At 44.9% G+C, this 27,554-nt stretch overlaps 1 protein-coding gene across 2 annotated transcripts in view; it reads left to right on the forward strand.

Annotated features, from left to right (window-relative positions):
* Positions 1–27,554, forward strand: part of KIF16B (kinesin family member 16B) — a 289,681-nt gene that overhangs the window by 252,629 nt on the left and 9,498 nt on the right. For both annotated transcript variants that reach the window (XM_040248276.1, XM_040248274.1), the window contains one exon: positions 5,895–5,978. In XM_040248276.1, the coding sequence (XP_040104210.1) occupies positions 5,895–5,978 (84 nt within the window). The remainder of the gene's footprint in view (positions 1–5,894; positions 5,979–27,554) is intronic.

Here is a 27,554-nt window from a genome sequence, read left to right on the forward strand (position 1 = left end):
ATAAGGGGAACAAATAAAAGCTTTAGTCCACTGTCTTTATCCAGAGCTGTTCCATCACATGTTATGGTTTGTAGGAAGAGTATTTCTGTTGCAATCAATCATATTTTTTTAACATGAGACTCTCTCCATGAAAGTTAAAAGGGGAAATTGATGGTTTTTGCTCTTTATGAAACTGAAGTTTTTAAAATTTGTTTCGTGGAATGGTGAACTCGAGACTTTACGATGTCACTTCTTTCCAAAGTGATCTGTTCTTTCAATACAATTGCAGTAAAAATCCCAGCATACTCTTTTTAGTAGAAATCAGCAGGCTAACTCTGGCAGAAAATGATTCTGACAGAATTTTGTACAAATAAAAAAGTTATTTTTTCCTTATTACTGAATCCCAGGTACCTTGATCATTTTTACACAAGTCAGAAATACTTATATGAGTTGTGAGGAATATAGGACATCAGGAACATTAATTTTTAGAAATGTAGGGCACTGTGTTTTCCTTTTGTCAGAGGTTACAAAGGAAATGAAAGAGGAGTGTCTCCCCCATTCATGGATGTTTACTGTTCCTGACAATGTTTCTTACGGAAATCAGACTTGACTATGTGCTAGATTAAAAAAAAATGAAGCCATAAAAATGAAAAATTCTAACCATAAAGAACTTGAGAAGAAATTGTAAATATCCAGATAATATCATTGATTTTACTTTCAACCTTCTCTTTAACATGAGAAGCCAAACAAGTAAACAGCATATGTCAGTGTATGTAGGACATGAGAGGAAAAATCAGGGACAGTCAGCTCCTTTCTGAGCCTCACTTGTATTCTTAATTTGTTGGAAATATTACTTTTCAGACAGCAACACTTTCTGCACAATAGAAATCTTTTCCCTCTTTTCAGCTCTCCCGGGCACATCATTTGTCCTGACCAGTGATTCTTTCTATCTTGGTAAATTGTCCATTTTTAAAAACATTTGGACAGCTTAAAGAATTCATAGTCCAGAAAGGAAACCTACAGAGGATTGCTTGTGCTCTTCTGCTTCAGAAGAAATGAGGTGGTCGTACTTGGAGAGAGGAAACGCTCAGGCCTCTCTTCTACTCCATATTTCCAATTCTTCTAAGGGTTTTTCTAATATTAAAGATACAAAGGATTATAAGGATTTTTATAATGCTAAGAATGAAGAGTCAGTGCCTGCCCTTTTTTCCTCTAATCCAAGAAAAGACTATGATGGTCTTTTCTGCCTTTTTCCTTTCAAAAGATGGGCTGATGTTGAAAGTGGCCCTGTAGTCCATTCTGAATCAACAGCTATTGGCCCCTAGGTGGCTTTGGTGCCCCCTGCACTGTTACTGTTTCCCCGGTTCCCTGGCTGTTGTTTCAGCGCTGCTTTTGGTTTTCTTTTGTTTTGGCTATGCCAGGAGGCGCAGGGGATTGTAGCTCCCAAACCAGGGGTAGAACCCACATCCCTGGCAGTGGACGCTTGGAGTCTTAACCCCTGGACCAAGGAGGTTCCAATGTTGCCTTTTTAAAATATATGATGTTTCCAGTTCTGTTTTATTTTTAAGTGCTCTAAGAAAAATATTCCTTTGAAAGAATATTGGTTTAGATGTAGCCGATCAACAGTCCCACAACTGAGAACCTTTGCCCTGGGCAGGTAAAAGCAGCTGGGAATGTATGTTCGCCCCAGTGGTCGTTTAAAAATGTCAGAAGTTTTATATGGAGTTTAACCTGATGGAATTGCTCATAGTCAACCATTTTTAACTTTAAAATTGGCAATTTCATCTCATTCAACCTAAGAGCTTATAGATGGCAAGGCTTAAACAGCACTGTCAAGATTCCCTAAAAAGGAGAAATGGAGGTAGTTTCCATTCTATCAGAGGGAAGAGGTTGGAGAGCTGTTTCTGATGGAAATGTAATTATTTTAATGGAGGCAATACTTTTATTTTAATACCTTGCCTCACAGCCTTGCCTTTCTCCTTCAGTTTGTTCATGTCCCAGCCCCACCGAAAGGATCTGGACCAGGTCATGCATGTCATGTGGCAACTTAAAAAAAAAAAAAATTATTTTAACACCAAAAACATTTTGTATTGGGGTATAGCTGATTCACAATGTTGTGGTAGTTTCAGGTACACAGCAGAGGGACTCAGCCATAGGTATGCTGCTAAGTCACTTCAGTTGTGTCTGACTGTGTGCGACCCCATAGATGGCAGCCCACCAGGCTCCCCTGTCTCTGGGATTCTCCAGGCAAGAATACTGGAGTGGGTTGCCATTTCCTTCTCCAGTGCATGAGAGTGAAAAGTCAAAATGAAGTCGCTCAGTCGTGTCCGACTCTTAGCGGCCCCATGGACTGCAGCCTACCAGGCTCCTCCATCCGTGGGATTCTGCAGGCAAGAGTACTGGAGTGGGGGGCCATTGCCTTCTCCAAGCCATAGGTATACATGTGTCCATTCTCCCCCAAACTCGCCTCCCATCCAGACCGGCACATAACATTGAGCAGGGTGCCTGCCATGTGCTATATAATAGGTCTTTGTTGGTTGTCCATTTTAAATAGAGCCGCCCCCACCGCACCCCCAGCAAAGCATAAGTTTGTTTTCTAAGTCTGTGGTGTCTTTCTGTTTTACTAGTTCATCCCATTTGTATCTTTTCAGATTCCACATCTAAGGGATGTCATACGACAGTTCTTCACGTGGCAACTTCTGCTCCCCTTCCCCCTCTCTCTGCCTCCAACACTGAAGTTTTATTATGTGTGGAGTCAGCTGACAGGAGCTGATCATCCCAGGACAGGCTTCCAGGGACCCTGCCTCCAGTCCCATCCGGTCCCCATTGTCCCCGTGACGGTCACTGACCATCACCTTGCTGTTTTCTTGTTAGTGCAGGTCCCCTCTGAGGTTCGTGGACAGCTCTTGGTGGGCCCATTGGCCACTGCCAGCAGCTGTTCCTCAGTTTTCTGGAGGAGGGGTTATTGTCTGTCCTCTGGATCCCTGATCCTCGAGGACTTCAGTAGGGTCTTCCGTACCCTGTGGATACCCTTTACAGCCTCGCCCACCTCATGACGTGGAACTTTTCTAAGTCACTGAACTCTGTTTCTTCATCTCTGAAGCTAGATGGTTGAATATTATAGTCTTAGGATTATGTGCCTCAGTGATGTTTAAGGTTGCCCTTTTCTTCCTAAAATCTGAGCGACTGTATTACACATAGTTTATACATAGTTATTTCACGGGGTGGATCATGATGGCACAAGATATGAGCTTCCATCCCAGGATAGAGTACATACTACCATTCGACCATGAGGAAATATAAATGCTTGCTTCCTACCTGGTTCATCTGCCTGAGGTCCTTTCCCTGCACCCGCTCTGATTGAATGTGCAAGTGTGACTGAATTTCCCCAACAGAAACCACATCATCTCATCAGCCATGTAAGAAAATGACAACCAACTGTGAAAGCATGCTTGCCAAGTTTTCAACATCACTGCATTTGAGGGGGGAACACATTTGTACAAGATGAAATCACGGCTGGATGGAGCCCAAAAGACACGTTCTGAGTACCTGTCTTCTGTAAGCTGCAACATATGGGAAGTGTGCTTATGCCAGTGAAGGCAGGGTTCCAGAAATCTCTTTGCTCCTTGAAGCCACATCACCAGTCTAGAGATGGAAAGAGGGGACCAGAGAATGTGGCATGCTGCATTCTTAGAAATTACCAGATCTCTAGTAAAGAATAAGAGTAGCTAAGGTGCATTCGGCGTTGCTTCACCAAATATACCTGGTAACATTTACTACCATTGTCTGCAGTTTTTTTTTCAGTAGAGATTACTCCGGTTCAGAGAAGCAAACTAGGTAGCTAATTAGTGGTCATGATTCAGAATTGGCCTGTCTTACGCCCATGGTCTTTCTCTTTACCTTCACCTGATTTCAGATGTAAGCAACCAAATTGAAACATTGGTGAGAAAAGGGGAAAGAGGTCCCACACCTGTCTCACCCCAAGGTTTCTCTGGTTTGGTAGAAAGAGCAGTGGAGTTGGAAACTTCTGTACGACTTCAGCTAACTTAAAAAAAAAGGCTCTAAAGACTTCAGATCCCTTGAGAAGAATCAAAAAGGAGAATTATGCTTAATGAGGAAAAGGCATTATACCAATAAAAAAAGAGTTAAACAGGCACTCCCCATATGGTCAATGAGCATGTGAAAAGATGCTCAACATCACGGCTCGTTAGAAAAAAGTCAGTCTGAACCACAGCAGAAATCATGGCATACCCACCAGAATTGCCCTGATGAGAAAGACCACAGCATCGGGGGTTGGCGAGGATCTGAAGCCATTTGGTCTTGGAGTCACTGCTGGTGGGAGTGTCGGTAGTAACACTGGGAAAGCTGTTTGATAATTTCAGATACCGCTGAGCACTTGCATTCTATCTCTAAGACTATGACCAACAGCACTCCCTGCATAACGTTTATAGGAAATGTATAGGAAACCTATAGAAAAAATGTTGATAGCAACACAGTGCCTAAGGGCCAAAATGCAGAACCTAGCCAGATGTCCCATAAACAGAGACTGAACAGACCAGTGGGACGTTCAGCCACAGGACTGAGCCAGCTACTGCTGCACGTGGTTACAGGGGTGGCCCTCACACACACGAGGTAGAGCAATGGCAGACCCAGAAGGGTTCATGCTGTGTGATGCTGTTTGCATGAAGTTCAGAAACGGGAAACACTAAGCCACACTGTTGGAAGTCAGGCTAACACCAGCCTTCCTCAGGGCATGTGGGGGCAGTGGAAGGGAGCACTGAGGGTGACTGGGCTCCTGGCGATGTTCTGTTCCTTGATCTGAGTGGTGGTCGCAGTGTGTTGAGATGCTGAAAATTCACATGTTCACTTCTGATGTATGTGTTTTTCTGTATGTATATTCTCCTTTGATACTAAGTTTAAGTTTTCAAAGTCCTATATATACATATATACAGATGTTAGTTTTTAATTTTTGATAGCCACTGTGGAAATATAAATTTAAATCAGCCAAGATTTGCATATGCATGAAATAGGAATTTTGTGGCACATTGTGACCTATATTGTGGGAGAAAGGTTTTTTCTTTTTTTCGTCAATAATGCTTCATTGGCTTCTCAATGTATCTGAACCTGACAGGGCAAGGAAGGAAGGAAGGAAAAAGTGAATTTCATCAACACCAGCAATTATTGCTGCTCAATATTCATTCAGCCAAAGCCACATGAGCAGGTCAGGTTTGTACCAGATTAGAGAGTTCTTATTGAACCTGGAGTCTATTAGAAAACTTACCTTTCTGTTATTGATTTTTCTCCTTCTGAGAACAGAAGCTTAAGAATAATACCTGTGAAATTCTAAGACCTGGCTACAACAAATTCTAAATGTTTATTCTTTAGGAAACAAGGTGAAAGACTGAAAGAGAAGTCTTCCTTTTCACAAAAGCAGTCTGCATTTGCAGTAGTAGCTGAGAAAAGTCCACATGGAAAGTTGAAAGAACCACAGCAAGGGTCTAAAAACTCTCTTGCAAACTATGCAGGTAGTGTGCTTGAGTTTTCAAACTTCATCTCAACACAAAATTCTAGTTTAAGAAGAGGACTAAAAGAAGAACAAACTTGTGTTTTAAAAAAGGAAACTTATGAACCACCATCTCTACTCTGTATCTGGGACCAAACATTGAGACTCAGGTCCATCCTTCCTTTGAGGCCCCTCCTCCTGCTTCCGTTGTGAGACTGGTGGAGCCTCACCTGGTCTGTTTGAAGTCATACAGTTGTTTAGTGGCCAAGCAAGGCAGGAGCTACCATCTTGAAACGTCTGACCTCTTTCTCTTCCCACCCCCACCCCCCATGATAGAGATTCCAAATAATAGATTAATAATGACCCAAAGATCATAAATGTGATATTAATCCATCTCTTATATGTATTTCAGCTTGCGACCCTTGAATTCCCTCCAAAGAAACTATTTGGAAACAAGGATGAACGTGTGATTGCTGAGAGGCGAAGTCAATTAGAGGTAACAGAATCAAGCTTTTCTTTCTGTGTGTGCCGTGCCATCTGATTGACCAGTGAGAAGTCGTCCTCTTAAACACTTAACGGTTCACGGATGTGAAGGTGCTGCCAATCGTTAACGCAGGAGATGGCAGTAGCAGATTGTAAAGTAATGAGATCAGTTTATTTAAAATATAAGGCCTTCCCCTCACCACCCCCCAACTGTAACAGGGCATTTTCCTGGGTTTTGAGGAGATACATTTATTCCAAGGATTAGGAAGCAGGTTGTGGGTGAGAATTGAATATTCACGTAGACAGATGGTACGCAATGCAGGATGGGGGTATGAAGCTTGCTGCCAAAAACTTGAATTAATTAACTGAAGATTTATAGTATTGCATTGCTGTTGCTTTTTGAAGATGCTGGAAGCAAAAAGACACATACCTATTTTAGTCACGTTAGGTTTTGTTTGACTTACTTTAGCTTCATCTTCTGAGCCAGCTACATGGAAAACTTTGGTTCAACACAACTGTTGTTTTTCTGACTGCCTCTCTGCCAGCATGCATTGTTGACTGCTTTATATAGTTCGTTTTTCCTTGTAGAATAGAGCTGCTTATTTCATTGGCATCCGATACTACTGAGGCAGGGTGTCTGTGCTAGGGCATGATAGCAGGTGGCCTTCCATCATGGGCAGCTCTCTTGCCATTCTGAGCCACTGAGGCCGGCAGATAAAATTAAGCTCACTTCAGTCAACAGGCTTCCTGGGGGCCTTGCAGAGTCCTCTCTGCCACTCCTCTAAGAGGAATTAAAAAAATAAGACTTTTTGCAAATGAAATAAGAGGAGGCCTGAGCTAGCCCTTTCTGAATTGTGAAATTCTGCATAAAACTTCAGTATTGTTCTCATTCAGTTGAGAGAGGCACAATTTAAAATGGCTGCCTTTGGAGTGCAGTGAACACCAGTGAACCAAGGGAAATGTCCAGAGGCTGGAGGTTCCAGTGGAGACCGTGGTGAAATGGAGGCCCCTGGAGAAATTGGAGGCCAGGAGATTGTGGTCCATGAGGAGGTGGGGCATTCTAGGGTTTTAAGATCCTCAGTGTAGAACTGCTCTAAGGAAAGATGAGTTTCAGGGTGTGGCCATGCTTACAGACCGGTGAATTAAACTGTAGAACTATACTGTGTTTGAGAAACTATTACAACTGAGGTTTGGATGGATCATTGCAGAGCTCTAAAAATCATCTTATGAGATGGCCTGACCCTGATACCCAACTGAAGAGTTTATTACATTCAAAGCAGAGATTACTGTGGTGAGCCTGCTTGGCCAAGTTCTTGTAAAGGTTTAATGGTATCATACAAACAATGTAAAGCTCACAGGAGAACTAGTGATGGTTTTCTTTACTGAAGCCTTACCCGCCTCAGTTATCTAGACTTGTCTGTAATTAAAACCTGTGCAGAATGACAGTATAAGAAAACGAGTTTGTAAACCAGCAGGAAATAGCTGTTGTCATCTCAGCTTACTCAGAGCTCTGAATAAACACGCAAGGTGCCAGCCGTGCTCCCGCAGAGCAGGCGGATGTGTGCTGTACGCGTGTGAGCCCAGCTCTCAGGGTCTCCTGTCTTTCCACTCTAGCTTCCAGGGCCAGAGCAAAGTTCAGGGCACCCTTTCATTCTTGGTACTTTCAGGTGGAACCCATATTTGTTCTTCCAGGATCTCTGCTTAACCATGTAGCCCTACGGAGCCATCAGCTGTTGAGCATCAGTGTTAACATCTCTGCATTGAACAGAGTTCAGTGTTAACATCTCCGCCGATACAAGCCTGTGATGGTAGTTTACCTGTGTCTGTGGCATTAGTCCATATGGAGTGGATTCTACACTTGGGAGGAAAACAGGGGCTTATATTTTAAATTAAGTATATTTCATGTCACGTTGACTGTTAAGTCTTAGGATATTATGCTCTTGTCAAGGAGAGTGTAATTCAGCTTCACTTTAATGGAAAGTTAACTTGAGAATCTTGAGTTAATTTCATGCAACTATTGTGTGATGTTTTTTTTTCCAGTCTAACACCAAGAGTCACTGACTTAGTGGATTTTCATGTGAAAACTAACATTTATTTTCCCTTGAATTTCCTATGTGATTTGATTCAATATGCATTTACTTAGTTTCCGTACATACTGGGGATAGTTTGAGGTGTTACATAGAATATCAGGGTAAATGAGTCCATCTCTTTCCCTCTAAGAGCACGTGTTTACATTGGTGTATGAAACTTGAACTGGAGGTATAATTAAATACATAAGCAACATGCAGAAAGATGGATTCCAGTAGCACCCATTTGTACTGGGGGCACAACATAACATACAGAGTGTTTGCACAAGAGGAATTATCTGCAAATTCAGAAATACAGTTTTACAAACCTCTTCAGGCCAGTGGAGCTGCACAGAGCAGCGCCATTGGATACTTATGGATGCTTCCATAAGCAAGCATCCGATTGCATTTCAGTCTTCCTTGCTGTTAAAATAGCTCCAAGATTGGGACCTCGTGTTTGAGTTTATCAGCAAAAAAATATCAAATGTTTTCACATGAAAGACATAGACGCCTACTTTATAACTTTTTTTTTTTAAGTCGCTCAGTCGTGTCCAGCTGTTTGTGATCCCATGGACTGTGCAGTCCATGGAATTCTCCAGGCCAGAATACTGGAGTGGGTATCTTTTCCCTTCTCCAGGGTATCTTCCCAACCCAGGGATTGAACCCAGGTCTCCTGGATCACAGGCGGATTCTTTACCAGCTGAGCACAAGGGAAGCCCAAGAATACTAGAGTTAAGTAGCCTATCCCCTCTCCAGTGGACCTTCCAGACCCTACATTGCAGGCAGATTCTTTACCAACTGAGCTATCAGGGAAGCCTTACTTGTAAAAATGTTAAAATAATTATTGTAAAGATGATGAGTAGCAACAGAAATTTCTGCCTGTCATGAGATGTTCCAGAGATTAATTTTCTCACCACAGAGAGAGGAATATAAGTGGTGTGTGTGGTGGTAGCCATGAGGGTCAGAGTATGTAGCACCAGAAAAAGGCAGGAGTGAGTCAGGATGTGGTGATGCCATGTGGAGAAGTGTAAATTTGTCCTCCAGAACTCACTCTTATTGACAGACTTGTATGGGATCCACCCATCCAGAGTTATGGGGCCCACTCTGGTTTATACCTCGAGAATCTGGCGTGTTACTGCTTTGCATCTTGTGCTCAAATGGCACCCAGCACTTCTGCTCCAAAAGAGCCGTAGTCTCTGGAGGTTTCTCACGTGGCGGATCTCCCTGTTGCTGCCACTGTGCCTGCACGGGAACTGGTCAGTGTAAGTGTGCATGTTGTTGCCAAAGCCTGCCATCGGGCAGCCGGAGGGTTCTGCTAGCAACCCTCCCTGTGTGACACGCTTCCCAGCTCCCCCAGCCCTTCTAGTAACACAGACTACTGCCCAGCAGAGAAGGTTGTGGAGGTACCAGGAAATGACCACATCACTCTGATGCGTTTATCTGGAGTGGAAAGGTGCTTGTTATGAGTACTCTACTTAAAGGCAGATACCATTGCCGTTGGTTCGAACCTGCCTTTGGTGTAGGTGGAATGTTGGCAGTTCCACAGGCTTTCACATAGTGCTCCAGCTGACTCCCATTCACTGTGTGTTTATTGCTGAGTGCCAGGCCTGAGTGAAAGGCTTGGTACATCATGCCATTTACTCCGCCAGCCAGCTTTTGAGGGCTTCTGTTATTATCCCCATTTAACACATGAAAAAATAAAGTCTTGGGGAGGACAAAGAAGGTTGTGTAGCCAGTGAGTGGCAAAGCCTTGGTGTCTTCAGGGCAGGCACCTCCTCAACCCTCACACACTCTGAGCCTGATGTGAAGCTGGGTCTGCCGCACACTTTGTTCTGGAATGTCCGTGAGACTTCCACCTCTTTTAAGACCCTTGTTACTCTCTCGCTTGTATCAAAAGGTACGTTTATGTCTCAAATTTCCCCTGTTGTACTCTTCAGTTACTTGAAGACAGCAGAATCAACATCTAATGGAATTCTCAGTCTCCTGTGATATTTTACACATGCCTCACCTTCACTGAATTCTCAGAAAATCTGCCTATATTATCTCCAGTAGATAAGTTTTTGTTTTGTTTTTGTTGACTGATGAGAGATGCATTTTGGGTCACTAATTTCAGAAAATGTTATCATCTACTTGAAACATTTCTGCTAATCATCTTATAGTCTGTCATTTCAAGGAGTAACTCTAATTAATGAAAATAAGGGGAATCCTCTAAAATAATAAAGTTTTCAAGAATAAAACCACCACCTTTGGAGATAGGAACCTGAGAAATTTCTCACACTTTTTCCTTGAAAGTACTAGAGCAGTCAGGCTTCCCCGGCGGCTCAGTAGTAAAGAATCCACCTGCCAAGCAGGAGACTCAGGTTTCATCCCTGATATGGGACGATCTCCTGGAGAAGTAAATGGTGACTCACTCCAGTATGCTTGCCTGGGAAATCCCAGGGATGGAAGAATCTGGTGGGCCATAGTCCATGGGGTTTAATCCATAAAATGGAAACACTAATAATACCCACTTCATAGAGTGGTTGTGAAAGTTAAATGAGAATACATGTAAAATCCTTGGATAAGTACCAGGTACATAGCAGACCCTAGAAATTCTTCTGTTAAAAATTGCTACATTCCAGTTGCTGTATGACTTACAGTTTACTTTTAAAATTAAATGAAGTTCTAATTAATGCAATAAGATAAGGATATAAAAGATTATTCTGATTCAGAAGGGAGAAATAAAGCTCTTACTCACAAATGACATGATTGTCTCTATAGAAAATCCAAAATAATTGACAAGAAATCTCCTGAAACTGATAAGCAATTATGACAAGATTGCAGGATACAAGAACAATCACTTTCCTGTATCCCAGCAATGAAACATTGGAATTGAAATTAAGAACACAATAGAATGTGGCGCCCCACTCCAGTCCTCTTGCCTGGAAAATCCCATGGGCGGAGGAGCCTGGTGGGCTGCAGCCTGTGGGGTCGCTAAGAGTCGGACATGACTGAGCGACTTCACTTTCACTTTTCACTTTCATGCATTGGAGAAGGAAATGGCAGCCCACTCCAGTGTTCTAGCCTGGAGAGTCCCAGGGACTGAGGAGCCTGGTGGGCTGCCACCTATGGGGTCGCACAGAGTCGGACACGACTGAAGCGACTTAGCAGCAGCAGCAGCAGAATGTACATTAGGACCTCAAATTAAATACTTAGGTAAAAATTTAATAGAATATGTATAAAATCTATATGAAGAGAACTCTGATGAATAAAATCTCTGGTGAAAGAAATCAAAGAACTAAACCAATGAAGATATAGTCCATGTTTATGGATAGGAAGACTCAATATTGTCAAGAGGATCAGGTCTTCCAACTTGATCTGTGGATTCAGTGAAATCCCTCAGTAAGTTATTTGTGGACATGGACAAATTGATTCTCAAGTCTGTATGGAGAACCAAAGGACCCAAGATAGCTGATATAATATTGAAGGAGAAAAAGTTGGAGAACTTACACCACCCAGGCTTCAAAAGCTACAGTAATCCAGACTGTTTGTAAAATGCAGAACGAAAACTCCTAGAAGATAATGTAGGAGGAAACACAGATGACCTTGGGTACGGCAGTGATTTTTTTCAGATACAGCATCAAAGACACAATCCATAAAAGAAGCAGCTGATAAGCTGGACTTGACTAAAATTGAAAATTTCTGCTCTAAGAAAGACAATGCCAAGAGAATGAGAATGCCAACCTCATACTGGGGATAAAATATCTGCAAAAGACACATCTGATAAAGGACTCAATGAAAACACACAATGAGCTTTTAAAACTCAATAAGAAAATGAAAAACCCAACTAAAAAGCAGGTAGAAGATCCGAACAGGCACGTCACCAAAGAAGATGTGCCCACAGCGAATACAGGAGGGGCATCTCTGAGCATCATTTGTCAGTTGGGACATGCTCAGTTGGCATAGCAGTGAGCTGTCTCTGTACACCTATGAGAATGGCCAAAACTCCATGGCTATCAGGTGCCTGTGAGAAGGTGGAGCAATGGGAACTCTCCTTCACTGGTGGCAGGAATGCATGATACCGCCACTTTCTTGAAGACAGTTTGGAAGTTTCTCATGAAACTAAACACACTCTTACCATACAGTTTGGCATCTGAAATCATTGGTGTTTACCCAAATGAGTGGAAAGCATATGTTCACACAAAAACCCACGCATGAATGTTTATAGCAGCTTTATTCATAATTGCTAAAACTTGGAAGCAATCAAGATGTCCTTCTGGAGGTGACTGGATAAATAAACTGTGGTACATCCAGACAGTGAAATATGACTAACCTTGAAAAGAAATGAGCCATCAAGTCTTGAGAAGACATGGAGGAGCCTTAGATGCCAATCTGAAAAGACTGCATACTGTATGAGTCCAACCATAGGACACTCTGGAAAAGCCAGAACTGCAGACCCAGCAAAAGGGTTGGGTTGGGGAAGAATTAATAGGCAGAACACAGAGGAGTTTTAAGACCATGAAACTGCTCTGCTTGATACTGTCATGGTGGGTACATGACTTAATACGTTGTCAAAGCCCATAGAATAGGCCAGAGTGAACCCTAACATGAACTATGGACTTTGAGTGACAATGATGTCTCTGCATAGGTTACTAATTATAACAGATATAACCTGGTGTGAGAAGTTAATAGTGGTGTGTGTAGAGAGCTGGATATTGCTTCCTCTCCACTTTTCTGTTAACCTTTACCTGCCTTAAAAACAAAGTGTATTTATGAATTTTATAAATTTTTTATAAATGTAGTCCTCATGCACTGGTAATCTCCTTCCTTTCCCTTTTTTCTGCCTTCATTTTCCTTTCACTTCTGTCCTCCCTCCATCCTCTTATTTTTCTCTTGTCCTTTAAGTGCTTTTGCTCAAGAGATGAGGGAAGGATGGATGGCTGGGTGGGTAGGTAGGTGAGTGGGTGAGTGAATGTGGTTCTGGTACTCATTTTTCTCAAGAGTTTGAGGTTTAATTATTATAAAGAAGGTGATCATCATCTAAACAAGTTATATTTTTATACATACTTTCTCTACAGCTAAGCATATAATAATGTATATTTCATTAAGAGTGACTCACTCATTACTCTGAAATTTGGAAGTCGCTATTTTATCTATCTTTGCCAAGCACCATTTTTATTCGCTTGTTCTTTCCACACTCAAGGTTAGATGTCTGTCTTTATGAATCAGTGATTTTAAGAATATGCAAATCAATGAGGTGCTCACCTAGCACAGACCACCTTTGTAAATTAAGACATTTGAATACAGAAACGTTTCAAAATTAAAACATTTGAATAGTGAGGAAAGAAATGAAGGATATCACTTGTAATCACACAGAAGCATAAGCTAGGTGAGAGGACTGGGGGAATACTGATGTAATTGACAGGCATCAAGATTATCTTTCCCTGTAATTTTCATGTATCACCACAAAGGCTTTTCCTCACTGACGTTTGGTGCAGAGGGCCTTCCCATTTACCTGCCTTGTAGTATCACTTGGGATATTCTAAGTGACCTGTTGCGACTTTTAATTACACTGTCGGTATGATACGTGAAGACTTTTTCTTCAAGGGTCGCTTATGAAATCTGAAAACGGGCTGCCCCATCCCCTGCCCTTTTTCTCTGATCTTTCTGCCGCTTTCTACAGTACTAAAACCAAGTTCCCCTTCATCCGGTCAGACAGGAAAGTTGAGATGATCTGCTGTCAAGTTAGTGTGAAGAAGTGGATAGGACTTGAGTACGTTAATTTTAGCATCAAGCTAAAGTTAGAATGTCCGTGTAGAAGAGAAGATCGCCCTCTTTCCAGGACATGGCCCTGGTTCTCCTTGGGGCAGAGGGCCTTCTTTGGCAATCCTGTGCAACCCATTCTGGCTCCAAAGAGAAACCGCCTTTACTAAGAGTGTTGGGTTTGTTGATAGCAGGTGTTCAAAGAACTCTTAGAATCAAGAGATGCAGCCTATGAAATTAGCAGATTTCTGCTCTGCAAAAGGATATGTAACCATCTCCAGCTTTCAGTACACTAAAGGAACTTTGAGATATCATGAGATAGAAATTGATGGCTTGGACATTTTGTTAAACTTTATTTTTTATGACAGTGTCTTTTAAAAAACCAGAAAGAATGATGTTATAAAGCCAGTGCACCCTCTCATATCACCCAGCTTCTCATTGTCAGCATGTGACCTGTTTCGTTTCATTTCTTCCTCAGTCACAATACACACACATTCACAGGATGATTTTAAAACAAATGCCAGATACCATACTGCGTGCTTATTTCGCTCAGTCTTGTCCAACTCTTTGCAACCCCGTGGCCAGGCTCCTCTGTCCATGGAATTCTCCAGGCATGAATACTGGAGTGGACAGCCATTCCTTTCTCCAGGGGATCTTCTCAATCCAGGGATTGAACCCTGGTCTCCTACATTGCAGGGGGATTCTTTATCAACTGAACCACTAGGGATATCATTATTTTATCCATAAATATTTTAGGATGAATCTCTTTAAAAGTGTCTTATAATCTATAGATTTCCCTTCCCTCTTGTTCTCTCTCCATTTGTTGATGAAACCATGTCTTTATCCAGGGAATTCTCACATTGGAGGTTTTGCTGGTTGCATCCCATGGTGCCATTCACCATGTGCCTCTCAGTTGAGTTCAGTCGCCCAGTCGTGTCTGATTCTTTGCGACCCCATGGACTGCAGCACACTAGACTTCCCTGTCCATCCCCAACTCCCAGAGCTTGCTCAAACTCATGTCCATCAAGTCAGTGATGCCGTCCAACCACCTCATCCTCTGTCATCCCCTTCTCCTCCTGCCTGCAGTCTTTCCCAGCTTCACGATCTTTTCCAATGAGTCAGTACTTCACATCAGGTGGCCAAAGTGTTAGAGTTTCAGTTTCAGCATCAGTCCTTCCAATGAATATTCAGGACCGATTTCCTTTAGGATTGACTGGTTTGATCTCCTTGCAGTCCAAGGGACTCTCAAGAGTCTTCTCCGACACCACAGTTCAACCAGTTGTTAGATTGAGTGGCTTGATTGAGTTCAAGTCTTAATTTTCTGGGGCAGAAACTCTGTAGAGGTGGTGCTGCTGTTCCCTCGCATCTCAGAGGAGGCACGTGATGTCTCATGGTCTCCCTCTTGATGGTCTTTGCTGTCTGTGTTAAAGCAATCCGTTGACCATGGCAGTCACTGCCCATGCTCATGACCACTTCCTGTGCACAACTGGGCCTGTCTTGCACGCGTCAGTTAAGGGCTTCCCATCCTCCAAGGAGCCCATGGTCCTGTCAGAGCGGAGATGACTTACCAAGTAACTATTCAGACAATCATGTACCACCTCCAAGGTTATCAGAGAACTTGGCTCCCAAAGCAGTTGCTCCCAAACCCGTGTGGCCAGTCTTTGAATTTATCTCAAGTAGCTTCTTGAAAGATCCTAATTCTCAGATTGTGTTCTGGTATATTCTGATTCAGCGAGACTGGGATGGGATCCAGGAATCTGAGTCTGCCGTAGAAAGATGAGACTGGTGTGGACGTAGACAGGGAAGGAAAAGCCAGATCCTAAAGCCGTGTTCCTGACTTTGGACCTGAGCCACAGGACAGCGAGGCCCACAGAGCCCTGTACGCAGATGAGAGGAGGGCTGACATTTGACTACCCTGGAGAGAATGGAGGGAGCAGGGGAGACGGAGGCAGCAAGAGCGGTGGCTGGGCTGTTACTGTCTCCAGACAAGGCGTGACTGTGGCCTCAAGGAGGGCGTGATGGCCGTTGGTGCGGAGGAAAGTGGGCGGATTAGAGAGACACACGAGGGGCAGAGTCAGTGTGGCTCACCACTGTGTCGAGTGAGAGCCGAGGGCAGTGAAGCGATCGTGGGTGCCCGAGACCCTCAGCATTCATCTGAACCAGACGAGGAGATTCATATATTTACACGGTTCTGCCTTTTGCATTTCTACACAGAGTCTATGACACTGGAATAGTGCTTTTTTTTTTTTTTAGCATTTCACTAGCTTGGGGTTTGGAGGTCCTGATATCTGCAGTCAGCAGTCATGGGTCAGGGAGAGCAGCAGTCCAGTCGCTGAGGCCAGAGGACCAGGGGAGCTGGTGGAGTGCGTTCCATCCTGCATGTTGATGTTACTGTTCGCACCCAGAGATGGGAAGGACGGCTGTCCCTGCTCAGTGCAGTCAGGCACGCATCCTTCTTACTCGGGGGAGGGGCCGCCTTTCCTTTCAGCCTGTTGGATGAGGCCCACCCTCGTAAGTGAGGACCGTGTGCTACACCCAGTCTGTTGACTCAGATGTTCATCTCATCCAGAAACAGCCTCGGAAATAGGCTGTGTGTTCAAACACACACGGAAATAGCGTTTGGAGTAACGTGCCAACCCACTCCAGGACTCTTGCCTGGAAATCCCGTGGACAGGGAAGCCTGGCGTGCTGCAGTCCATGGAGTTGCAGAAGAGTCAGACACAACGGAGCGACGGAACAACAACAAAATATCTGGGCGCCTCGTGGCCCAGCAAGTCGGCACATAGGGTTAACCGTGACAGAGGCCGTTTCTGTTCACCCCAGATACAGCTGCAGTGGTAGTGTTTCCATTTTTGAGGCTTTTGATGCTCTTTAACATCAGTCCCAATGAGAACCCCACCTCAGTCCCCAGTAAATCCTTACATCTGTCCTCTTCCCGGCTTCCACCCTCATTCACAAGGTGTTTGGGGCTTGGCAATCGACAGGGATTCTCCGGCTCTTTCATCTTGATGGAAGTAGCATCAGATGAAAGGATCGCAGCACAGCCCAATACGGTGGGCTTCAGAGCTGGGCCTGCTCCGCTGTGGAGTTCAGTACGGAACATTTTTCATTTCCCGGGTCACTTTTAAAAGCAAAATGAAACGAGGCTTGAATATTACAGAATTAAACCGTGGCTGGAGGATTGTTCCTGCCCTCCTCCCAGATACAACAAGGGACCCCTGTTTGTTTCCTTCTCTATCATGACTCATGGCCTCTGACGCAGAAGCAGGCATCCCCAGTGCCGCGTGGAGCCAGTGGCCTAGCCTCCCTCCTGTCGCCCGCGCCTGGGGGAAGCTGGCCTGCCTCGCTTGGAGACGGCTGTGAGCTCCAGGCTCCTGTTGACCTCGCCGTTTACCCTGCAGAATGAAATGCCGTTTTCGTCTCTTCTCTCTGCCATCCCTTCCATCTCACACTTGCCTGCAGCACAGCAGGGATGGGGAGGGATGGTCTTCTAAACTGAAGCACTTAATTAGCTCGCGGCCCCAGGGGAGTGTCAGAAACGCAGCTAAAGCGGAGAGAACAGCTGTGCTGGATGACGGGAAGAAAACCCGCCTCCTTCCGGGGACACCCGAGTCACTAAAATGGTTTTGGAGTTAGTGGCCATTTGGAGTCATCAGTTCCACTTGCTCGTTTCTGCCAGAAATACTGCTTTTTCCTTTTCCCCAGTGTACACATTGTCCTGAGTGTAGATAAAGGGGTGTCCCAGTAAAATTCTAGTCCCTTCTTGGGAGCCAGGTTGTCCTTTAGGGGCCCTGATGATGATGGCGTAGCTGCATCACCATCCTGTTAATCCTCACTGGAGGAGGAGACATGCAGTGGATATGTTACTAATTACAGATAAGATAAAGCGTGACCTTGTTCTTGTTCAGCTAAGTCGTGTCCTCCTCTTCACAACCTCGTGGACTGCAGCGTGGGCAGGCTTCTCTGTCCTTCATCCAATAAGATGCAGAGATTTAACTATATTATGTGAATATGATTATAGGCATAGTTATAGTTACATGGGTATAGCAGAGAGGTTATAGCTGTATAGCTAACAGGTGTGTAGCAAGATGTCAGTTTTAGAGATAATCAGTATTGTGTATAGATATGATTCTGTGCTGGTTTAGTCACTAAGTCGTGTCTGACTCTTGTGACCCCATGGACTGTAGCCTGCCAGGCTCCTCTGTCCATGGGATTCTCCAGGCAAGAATACTGGAGTGGGTTGCCATTTCCTTCTCCAGAGGATCTTCCCGACCCAGGTATTGAACCCAGGTCTCCTGCACTGCAGGCAGATTCTTTACCAACTGAGCTATGAGGGAAGCTCTTATGATTCTATAGATGGAGTTATATAATACAACATGAGGCCACTCTTATGAAAGCATGAAGCCCAGGAGTCCGTGGAAGGACTGCAGTGTAGCCCAGGCCCGGGGCTCTGTGCCCACAGCTGTCTCGACTTCTCCACCAACCTGTCGCAGTCCAGCCTGGCAGGCGGGGACTCATGGGCCCCTCTCTCATCTGAATGTTTTGCTGTCATTTGATGATAGATTCACTTAGGCTCAGTGCATGAAATCCCATTCGCCTGAGTTCTCATCACCTAAGGTTGCAATAAAACATGTATTTTAATTCCTTTAAAAAGGACTGTTTAGCCTTAGGAAAGTAATGAGTCAGCTTGCTGTGAAATCAGAAAGTCCTCATCAGAAAACCACATGCTGAAGTCATGGTGCGAGCTCAGGGTGGGGGCAGCAGCTGGGCCAGAAGCAGAGACTGACACACAATGCCCGGTTCCCGGTGTGGGTACCCCCCCTTTGCAGCCCCGGCTGGGATCCCTCATCCCCCCCAGGCCCATCCCACAGCTGATACATGCTCTTCCCTACCCTGTAGCCCCCAGGTGATTCTGGTCCTCAGCGTGTGCAGGCAGTGTCCCCAGAGCCTCTCAGCTCTTCTGCCCCAGCCTCCTGCAAAGCCGAGTAGGACCCAGCCCGGCTGGGAACCAGAGGGAGGCGAGGCGCTGAAGGGACCCCCCAGGGAGGCTGCACATCTTTCCATGGGGAGCCTGCCGGCTCCCCCTCCCTTCCAGGGTGATTGGAAGTACAGTGTTTGTGTTTCTCAGCATCCCCAGCAGGACCCAGCCCAGCCGCATGTGTACGGCTGTGACCTGCTCAGCAACAGCCCCTGTGTGGCTTTTCTCCTTTTTTCTCTCTCTCGCTTTCCCGACCCCTTTGCTTCCATGCCCAAGGTGTGTCAGTTGCTCAGTCATGTCCGACTCTTTGTGACCCCGTGGACTGTAGCCCACCAGGTTCCTCTGTCCATGGGGATTCTCCAGGCCAGAATACTGGAGTAGGGAGCCATGCGCTCGTCCAGGGGATCCTCCCAACCCAGAGATCGATCCCAGGTCTCCTGCATTGCAGGTGGATTCTTTACCAGCTGAGCCACCAGAGAAGCCTCAAGGTCACCCCCAAATAAGTGACCCCAGTCTTTGCTCTCAGAGGATCTCACGTTGCTTTTATGGGTTGGGCATATACCCTTTCTGACCATTTTGCTGTTCGTTCATGTGTGTGTTTATGTGTAAGACAGAAAGTGAGTGTGTGTGTGTGTGTGTGTGTGAGAGTGTGTATGTGCGAGCCTGTTGCCCTGTTCTGTATGTGTACAGTTTGTAAAATCAGTGAGTCATGGATGCGCTCACAGAAGCCTGGGTCACGTCCGCCCTGACCCGCATGCATCCTCCTCTGCACCCTCTCCGGTTGTTTCCCCTTCCTGTGCTCCATGTTCTCCTCTTTCTTGACTTATTCCCTCATTTCAACGGAGCACATCCCTAGGAGCTTTCTGAGAAAGGACGCACAGGAGGCGCATTTCTAGAGACATGTCTGGTGAGGTCTTTCCTCACCCACCCCTGGCTGGACAAGATACATTAGTTGGAAACCATTTCGTCCTGTAGTTTAGGGGGCTTGCTTCACGGTCTTCTGACTCCAGTGCTGGTGGCAGGCGGGTCGAAGCCATCTCGATGCCCAGCCCTCTGTCTGTGTCATGAATCTGTGCACCCCTGTCCCCAGAGTTTGGAGTGCTCGGGGGTCTTCTCTGGTGACCGGCCCTCCCTTCTCTGGGCCTCTGCCTGCATGGACTTTATCTCGTGTGCTTCATCTCTGGGAGATTTTTGTGATTGTTTCCTCTTCCGAGGATTTTCCTTCCTGGAGTCCCACTTGCCTGTATTGAGCCTCCTGGCCTGATTCTCCCCTCACCTCCTCTGCTCTCCTTCCCTCCCTCGCTCGGCTGGTCCTTCCCTGCAGGATTGAGAAACTCTGTGCCACGTGGTCCGTCTCACCCTGTCATCCTTTGCTTTAAAGCTCTGCCGGTTACTTTTGCGTCTTTTCATGTTGTAAACCTGGAGGCCTTGCTTCCAGAAATTGTTGATTTGTGTATTTCCATGGGTCAGTGTAGTTCCTCTTCATACATTTCCTTTGCTGCGGCAGCCCAAAAGACAGGATCAGAAATCTTTCTGTGCTTTTGTTTAAGAACCACTGTCTCTGTCCTGTCTCCATAAAGTTCTCTGGTCACTATTTATATCAACACTGGCGAATTATCAGTTCTCTCCTACAAACCCCCGCACAGTCGGCATGAGGCTTTCCTAAAGATGCTCCAGTCCCCTTCACTCCATTCATTTAGATTTGTCTGCCAAATGAGTTGTGCTTTTCTTAGATGACAGGTGTTCACCATGTCCTGGGCCCGCAAACCTCGTTTATTGTCTTTGTAAACTGCATCTTTACTTCAGGATTCTACTGGTTATTTGTTTTCCCTAGACAGTCGTTTTCTCTTCCGTACATACCACTTACGTTTTTCATAGCGGTAATGAATCAGGGTAGTTGCAGCACTTCAAGACAGTATTTTGGGGGAACAAATGGAGGAGAACATCAGCTTGTTCCAATTCCATACAGTTTTTATCTTTATTGTTTGCTCATGTAAAGCTCTCATCCTTTTCTAGACAGGCTTATTTTTATTCCCAGCAGTTCACTGCAAAGTGTTTACATTTACATCTATAATATTCCAGGCAACCAAAAAAAAAAAAAAGACTTTCTCTAATCTATTTTCTAATTGAGATCACCTGTCTCATATTATTTATAAGTGAAATTAAGAAACTGCTATTGAAATTAAAAAAAATTGCTAATCAGAGACGAAAATGGCAGTAAATGAAGCCATCATCTTTTTCTCAATGGATTTTTTTTAGCCAGCTGAGGTATTGAGGTAAGGCTCGTGCTTAAGATGCTGGTGAGTGCTGTGGGCAGTGAGGGGCCCTATCTGTTCTGTCTCCACAGTCTGGGGTATTTATGCTTCATGCTGTATGTTGTGATTCCCTTTTCCATTTCCATTTATAGTGCTCATCTTCTGGCTCACAAAATTGCGTTTATTTGCAGTTCCTCATCAGAAAGAATCTGGGTATATTCAAGTAATAGCACAGTCCCCATAAACTGACCTTCCTTACTTTGCCAGGCAGTTTCCTCGTGGCAGAGTCTGTGGATGATGTCAGGTTAGGCCCCTGTTTCTTTGATTAAATGGCCCTATTGCTGTCCCCAGGACTCCTTAACTGGCAAGGTTTCCTTTTGATCTGTAAGCTCGTCTCTTTACCCACATCCTGTCAGTCCCTTTTAACTTGCACTGTATTGCTTGCCCTGCCCTTCAGTTGAAAACAGTCACAGATAAGAAAAGTCATGACGACTGAAAGATTGATGCTTACGGAGTTTTGGGTTTGTTTGGCATTTCTCCCAGCCAGACGCCAGTATCCAGGGAAGTGTGTGTGTCTTTGTGCCCTGGGTTGCCAGCATCCTTCACTCTTCTGCAGGAGCTCCTTGGGTTATAGGAGCTGTCCAGGGCAATGGTAAAGGATTCTAAAGTTTGAGTTATAAATTGACTTGATAGACTTCATTCTCTATAGTAAATAAGTAAAACCCTTTGAGAGAAAGATCCTCTTAAACCCATGATGTTTTGCTACAAGCTAAGGTCCTAAGGAAAGAAAACCCACACCTTTTATTGTCTGAGATCTAACTACCTAATGGCCATCTCTGTGTCAGTCATCTAATTCAGTGTGTCTTTCAGGTAGCACACGGATTCAACATATATATATTTTTCATTGAGATGCTTGACTCTGTAGGTAATATCTGTTTGGTAAAGGAATTTATTTTCATTTCCTTATATGAATTATAGACCTACGCTGTCCTTTTTGAAAATGAGAGATGGTGCATTTAGAGAAGTTTGGTCTGGCTTTTCTCCCCACCTCCACCTTCCCCATCATCACCAAACCTCAGTCCCTGTGAAGGGGGTCAGTGGAGCAGATAATCCAGATCTCCAGCTAATCCTCTCTGTGGGGCAGGGTCACAGGCCCACCACTCGGGGCCACAGTCCTCTTCATACCTGGGATGTGTCCGTGGCTCCCCCCTGGGGTGCCAGGTGGCATCTGGATCCTGAGACATAACTCCCAAGGCAGGAGGATAATTTGCCAGGCAAATAGTCCCTCAGGGATCATCTGGGGCTCCTGGCCCAAAGAACAAAAAAGGAACGGTGGGTCTACTTCCCCCAGAGTCTTCGGAGCTTACCCCCCGGACCTGAATTCATGGACTCAGTGTTACTCAACAGTGGTCCAGCTCAAGGCCATCCAGGGAACACGTGCCATCAATTATACAGAAGACCTTAGGTCAGACTTGGAAGGGAAGAATCGTCCTGCTCACCCACAGGCACAGCTGGTAGAAAGGGACGAGATTGTCATTCAGGGTCTCGAAGTGTCTCACTGCACCCTGTTCCTGGGCTGCACTAGGGGTGGAAGCTTAGGGGTGCCAGTAATTCTCAAGTGTTTTAGGACCAGTTCTTCACATGCCTTGTAGCCAGGACATGCCACACAGCAAGTTCAGTCTGTCAGTTACCTTGGTCACTGGGAGGAGTCCTTCTCTTTCCAGATGTCAGGAACCTCTTTGAAGGCTTATGCCATGCTGGGAGGAGTCATGAGCCTAGAAACAAAAGAATAGGGTTTGGAGTTTGTTTTTTCCCCAGATGGCCTTTTACATAATCTCATTATTCAAAATGATCTTTCAGAGGATAGTTAATTTACCTTATAGTTAGATTTTTTAAACTTATTTTTAATATGATTCCCCATTTTGAAAAACACGTGAAGTCATCCTTCTTTTAAAGCAACTCTTGAAATAAAGGGTCTACCAGTGACTGATACTAGGACACTTTGGGGGGAAAAAATACTCCAGATTCTTGCTGTCCTCTACTTTCCTTTGAAGGGGAAAACATTAAATACTTCCATGCTTTAAGCCCATGTAAAAGAAGAGAGAGTTAACAGATTTGCCCAACAACTTCCAGAGGACCAAACTGTATAGATAATAGTGTCGATGACTTAATAAAGTCTCCTTGTGAATTGTGCCCTGCCCCAAGCGCTTTTACAGACAGTAGCTCATTTAATATTCTGATCCTTAAAAGACAGTCCGGTGAGGAAGCAGAAGAGTTCAGGGACTCTCTGTCCCTGTGTGGTAATGTCCCCACGCCCAGCATGGTGGCTGAAGGGTAACCGAGTGCCTGAGGCGCTGGCTCACAGGGCAGAGTTGGACTCCAGCTGCCTGTGAGCCCACCGGCCACGCTGTGTCTCCAGGGCTCTCTTCCAGCCTCACCTCTGTGCTGAGGGTGTCAAGTTGCTCTGCATCTGTCTTTAGCCAGTTGGCGATCTCTTACAAAGAGACCCAGTAAACAGAAGTCAAAGAACCAGAGTGAGCCCTGGGTGCAGGGCTCCTCCCAGCGTCCTGGCATATTTTGCTTTCACCAAACAAAGTTGAGAGTTTTGCCCATGAGACCCCGTCACTCCTGGCTCACAGGTGCACCAAACACTTGACTCCTCTCTTCCGCCCTGGAAGCTGAAAAGATAGAAGTGCTGTTGACTTGTGCCCTTGAGAAAGGCTCAACAAGCTTCTCAGTTAAAGCAGACCTTGTCTTTCTCATGTGGCCAGTTTGTTTGTGGGGTTTCGCCTTGACCTTGCTGCTCGACCCGGCTGGGTCATCAGGATCATTGAAGTTACTTAATACCCCAAGCCAAAATGTCAACCGATAAAAATTGCATATACATGGACTTGAAAGGCACATCCCTTATAAAATTTTTAAAGCTTGCTAGATTTTATTAAAATATGTGAACCAGACTGAGTATATTAAATTTATGAGTCCAACTGATGCAGTACCACAATAATTCAATACAATATGCTTATGTCATTAAACTCATAAAGAAGATTCTCTGAATAGCTGTAATGAATAGTTCAGATTCTGTAATCACAGACTAACATTTTCACCCTGATGAATTTTAAGTGGGAGCTCTCAGAATTCTATTTAACATCAAGAAATAAATACCATATTTCAAATGATGACTACTTATTCTAAGTATTTACTTTAAAACCTAGGGTAGGAAAGAAGTACCTGCAAAGACAGAATTATTCATTAGAAATGTGGAAAAGGTAGAAAGAGGTTGGCGTGAAGTAGAATAGGATTGTAATTTATGGCTAGTCATAAATCATAAACAGAAAACAAAGAAACTTCTTCTGTTCGGGTTTGACTAATACCATTTATTCCCTCACCTGTTACTTTTTCCCAGATACGTGTATTTTGGTAATCTCAAAGTGAGTGCTTTAAGGAAACTGCCGTTTTGTTGCTTATGGTGCTGTGACTCTGGAACATGGGCAGCGCTCCGTCGGGTGCTTCACCTTTTCCAAGCGTCACTGTCAGGGCAGGGCACGTGTATGTGGTAGCATTTGGATCATGGCTGCACTGAAGACTGGGCTCAGCCAGGGCGCCAGAACCTGCAAGGTGACCTCTTCACTCTCAGCATCACCTCCAGGCCACTCTCCAGGTTAAAGCCAGTCACAGGACTTGTCCTGGCAGGACTGCGTGGTTCAGAGAGAAGAGCGTTTGGCAGGGTACATGCTGGACCCCTGGTCTAAGGCCTGGTTGAGAACCAGTCTGGTGAGCAGTGCAAAAGTGCCTCCGCCATGCTAAATAGAGCGCAGTCCAGTCCTGCCGGACCACTGGCCATGCCCCAAGCTCTGCTACCCCACTGGGAGGCTTTATACCCACTCTGCCCTCTGCCTGGAACAGGCTTCCTTCAGAATCTTTCTCCAGTGTCTTCACAGGCTTGATTCTTACTCACCCCTCAGGTCTTGGCATAATGTCTCCACTCCCCAGGGCTGCCTCTCCTAGGCGCTCCAAAAGTATCTCATTCCTTTTTTTCTTTTTTTTTTGGAGCCATATTTTAATTCCTGCTTTCCTTGTCCAATCTCTCTGAAAAGCCTGCATATTACTCAGGATGGAGATGAAGCTGGTCTTTTACTGAATCCCCAGCAGCACTGGCAGGAGGAAAGCTCTCAGTTAAATATTTGTTTGTTGGGTTCATGAATGGGGCCTGAAGAGAGAGGGATCAACAGAGAATAAACCTTGATTTAGTCCTTAAAGGATGAACAGGATTTAGATGATGGAAGCACAGCACCAGGAAGAATGACTGTGAACCATGAGGAGATTATGTGGACAGCCAGGTGCCCTAGGAGGGCAGGCTCTGTGTCTGTCAACACCCACGTGCCCACTCCCCATGTTACTTCGTGGGGAGCAGGTGTGCAGTGCCTGTGCAGTGCTTGAGTAAGCTGCTTGTCAAAAACTGTCCTAATTTTATCAGAGCATGGAGGACATTTGGAGACATGTTGGGAAAGGAACCCAGCATGGTTGATCAATGGAGACAATTTTTTGGATTCCTAAAATAGCCAGAGAGAGGTGTTCAGAGTAGAATGTATGGGAGTTTAAAACTGGGAAGACTTGACTGTGAATAACATCAACCCGCCTGGCTTGGTTCATAACACGTGGCCAGTGGTGACCAGACCTCTCTGGGGTCTAGAAATATCCCAGTGTGTCTCCATCCAGGCCAGATTCATCTTCAGAGCCCATCATTTGATGATTAATTCTCCAAGTACTGCAAGGTAAATGAGACCTCTAAGTCAACTGGACTGAGAGTTGTCTTTAAGCTGCCGCCATGGCTGAAGAGTTCTGGAAATGAGGAATACCACTGAACTGCCTTCTCTGTTAATATGTCATGGTGGAAAGGTGGCTCAAGCCCTTTTACATTTTTAAAGAACATTTCAATTTTAATAATTTCAATAACTTTAAATTATGGATTGGTGTTAAAATTTTGTAAGATGAAAAGAGCTCCACAACAATGAGATGGCCGGGAAATCACTCAGATGACACAGCCTGGGTGAAATATCGCCCGTGAAATAAGCAGTAGGCTGCAGTTACAGCCGTGAGCCCTATTAAAGCGGAAACTTTTTAATAACATAAAATGGTCATGATTTTATCCCCCCGTTAATTATAATAGAAGGAAGGAAGCCAAAAGATAAAAAAAGGTAAAGTCTTTCAAATGCTTCTGAGGCCCTGTTCTCATTCCCACATCTTATACACACACATACATATTCACGCACCCACACATGTGTGTGTGGTGGCTGATTGAAAGTCAGGGTAAATTCTGAGCCTACACACGCAGGGAGGAGACAGCCCCAAAGAAAGGGGCTGCCTGTATATTTACATTTATACCTTAACGTCACGGGCTTAAAGGATTTGCCTTGAGAATTTCGAGAACTTTCTCATGAATTTGAAGAGCCAGTCATTTTGTCTCTTAGATTCGTTGCCTTTGTCTGAGTCCCTGTCTCCTGAGATCTCAATCTTCTTATGTGGAAACAGAGGATGCAGACACCTGTCTTCCTCCTCAGACTGTCTCAGGGGTCATAGGAGCTCCTGAGCCCGGAAAGGCTTTGCACAAATACCTGCAGACCCGACAGCCAGGTTCAAGGCCCCCAGGATTCTGCTTCAGACCCTGCCCTTCCCCAGGCTGAGCCCTCCACACGCTGGCCGTGCGCCCTGTTCACATCCTTCACTGAGCCTGGGTACCACACACCTTCCCTCCTTTTCCTGTTCTCAGACTTGCCCTTCCTTCCAGATTCCAGACCTCAAAGGGGAATGGCCACACCATGTAATGTCCCTCTGACCTCCCAAGATTTTGCCTGGATGAGCTGTAGAGCATGAGGTCCTCCCTTTGAGCAGACTAGCGTTTCATCCAGAAGCTCCGGAGTTGAAAGGAAAAACCCAGCAGAAGCTACTTCAAGTCCAGCTTCTGCCCAGGTTATTCCAGGAACTTAAGTACTTTTCCTTTTAGCCAGAGCTGACACTGAAATCATATTACAGGTCACACATGAATCATGTTAATATAATGACCTTCATCAAAAGTGTATAAAGTGAAGTAGCATGTCGCAGCACATTATATTTCATTTTTCCCCCTTAATGCAGTGTATTGATTGAGGTACCAGGCTAAAGCTCTAAGATAATTGACTAAGTTCTTGCTGAATTGCCCTGTATTGCTGTAGGAAGTGTGTTTCGCCTTTCAGAACTCATTAACACAGCCAACAGACCATATTAGCCTGTGTTTTTTGATTCAAAAGATTAATAATGTTTAGTGGTTGACTTTTGGTTCAAAAGATTAATAATGTTTAGTGGTTGACTTTTGAAATGGTGTTGAATTTTAAAGATTGGCCCTGTGTGTATCTGGGTTTGGAGCGGGAGTCTTCCAGCTGAATGCTTGGCTGGGAATGGACCTCTCGCGTGGGCTGACCCATCTGAGACGGTATGTGTGAAAGCGTCCCAGGACAGACTTTGTCCTAAGAGAGGCGCCCTGGGCAGATGCCCTGAGCCCACTGCAGGCCCCC

This window comes from Oryx dammah, unplaced genomic scaffold (assembly GCF_014754425.2).
Source record: "Oryx dammah isolate SB20612 unplaced genomic scaffold, SCBI_Odam_1.1 HiC_scaffold_10, whole genome shotgun sequence".
Classification (NCBI taxonomy): Eukaryota; Metazoa; Chordata; class Mammalia; order Artiodactyla; family Bovidae; genus Oryx; species Oryx dammah.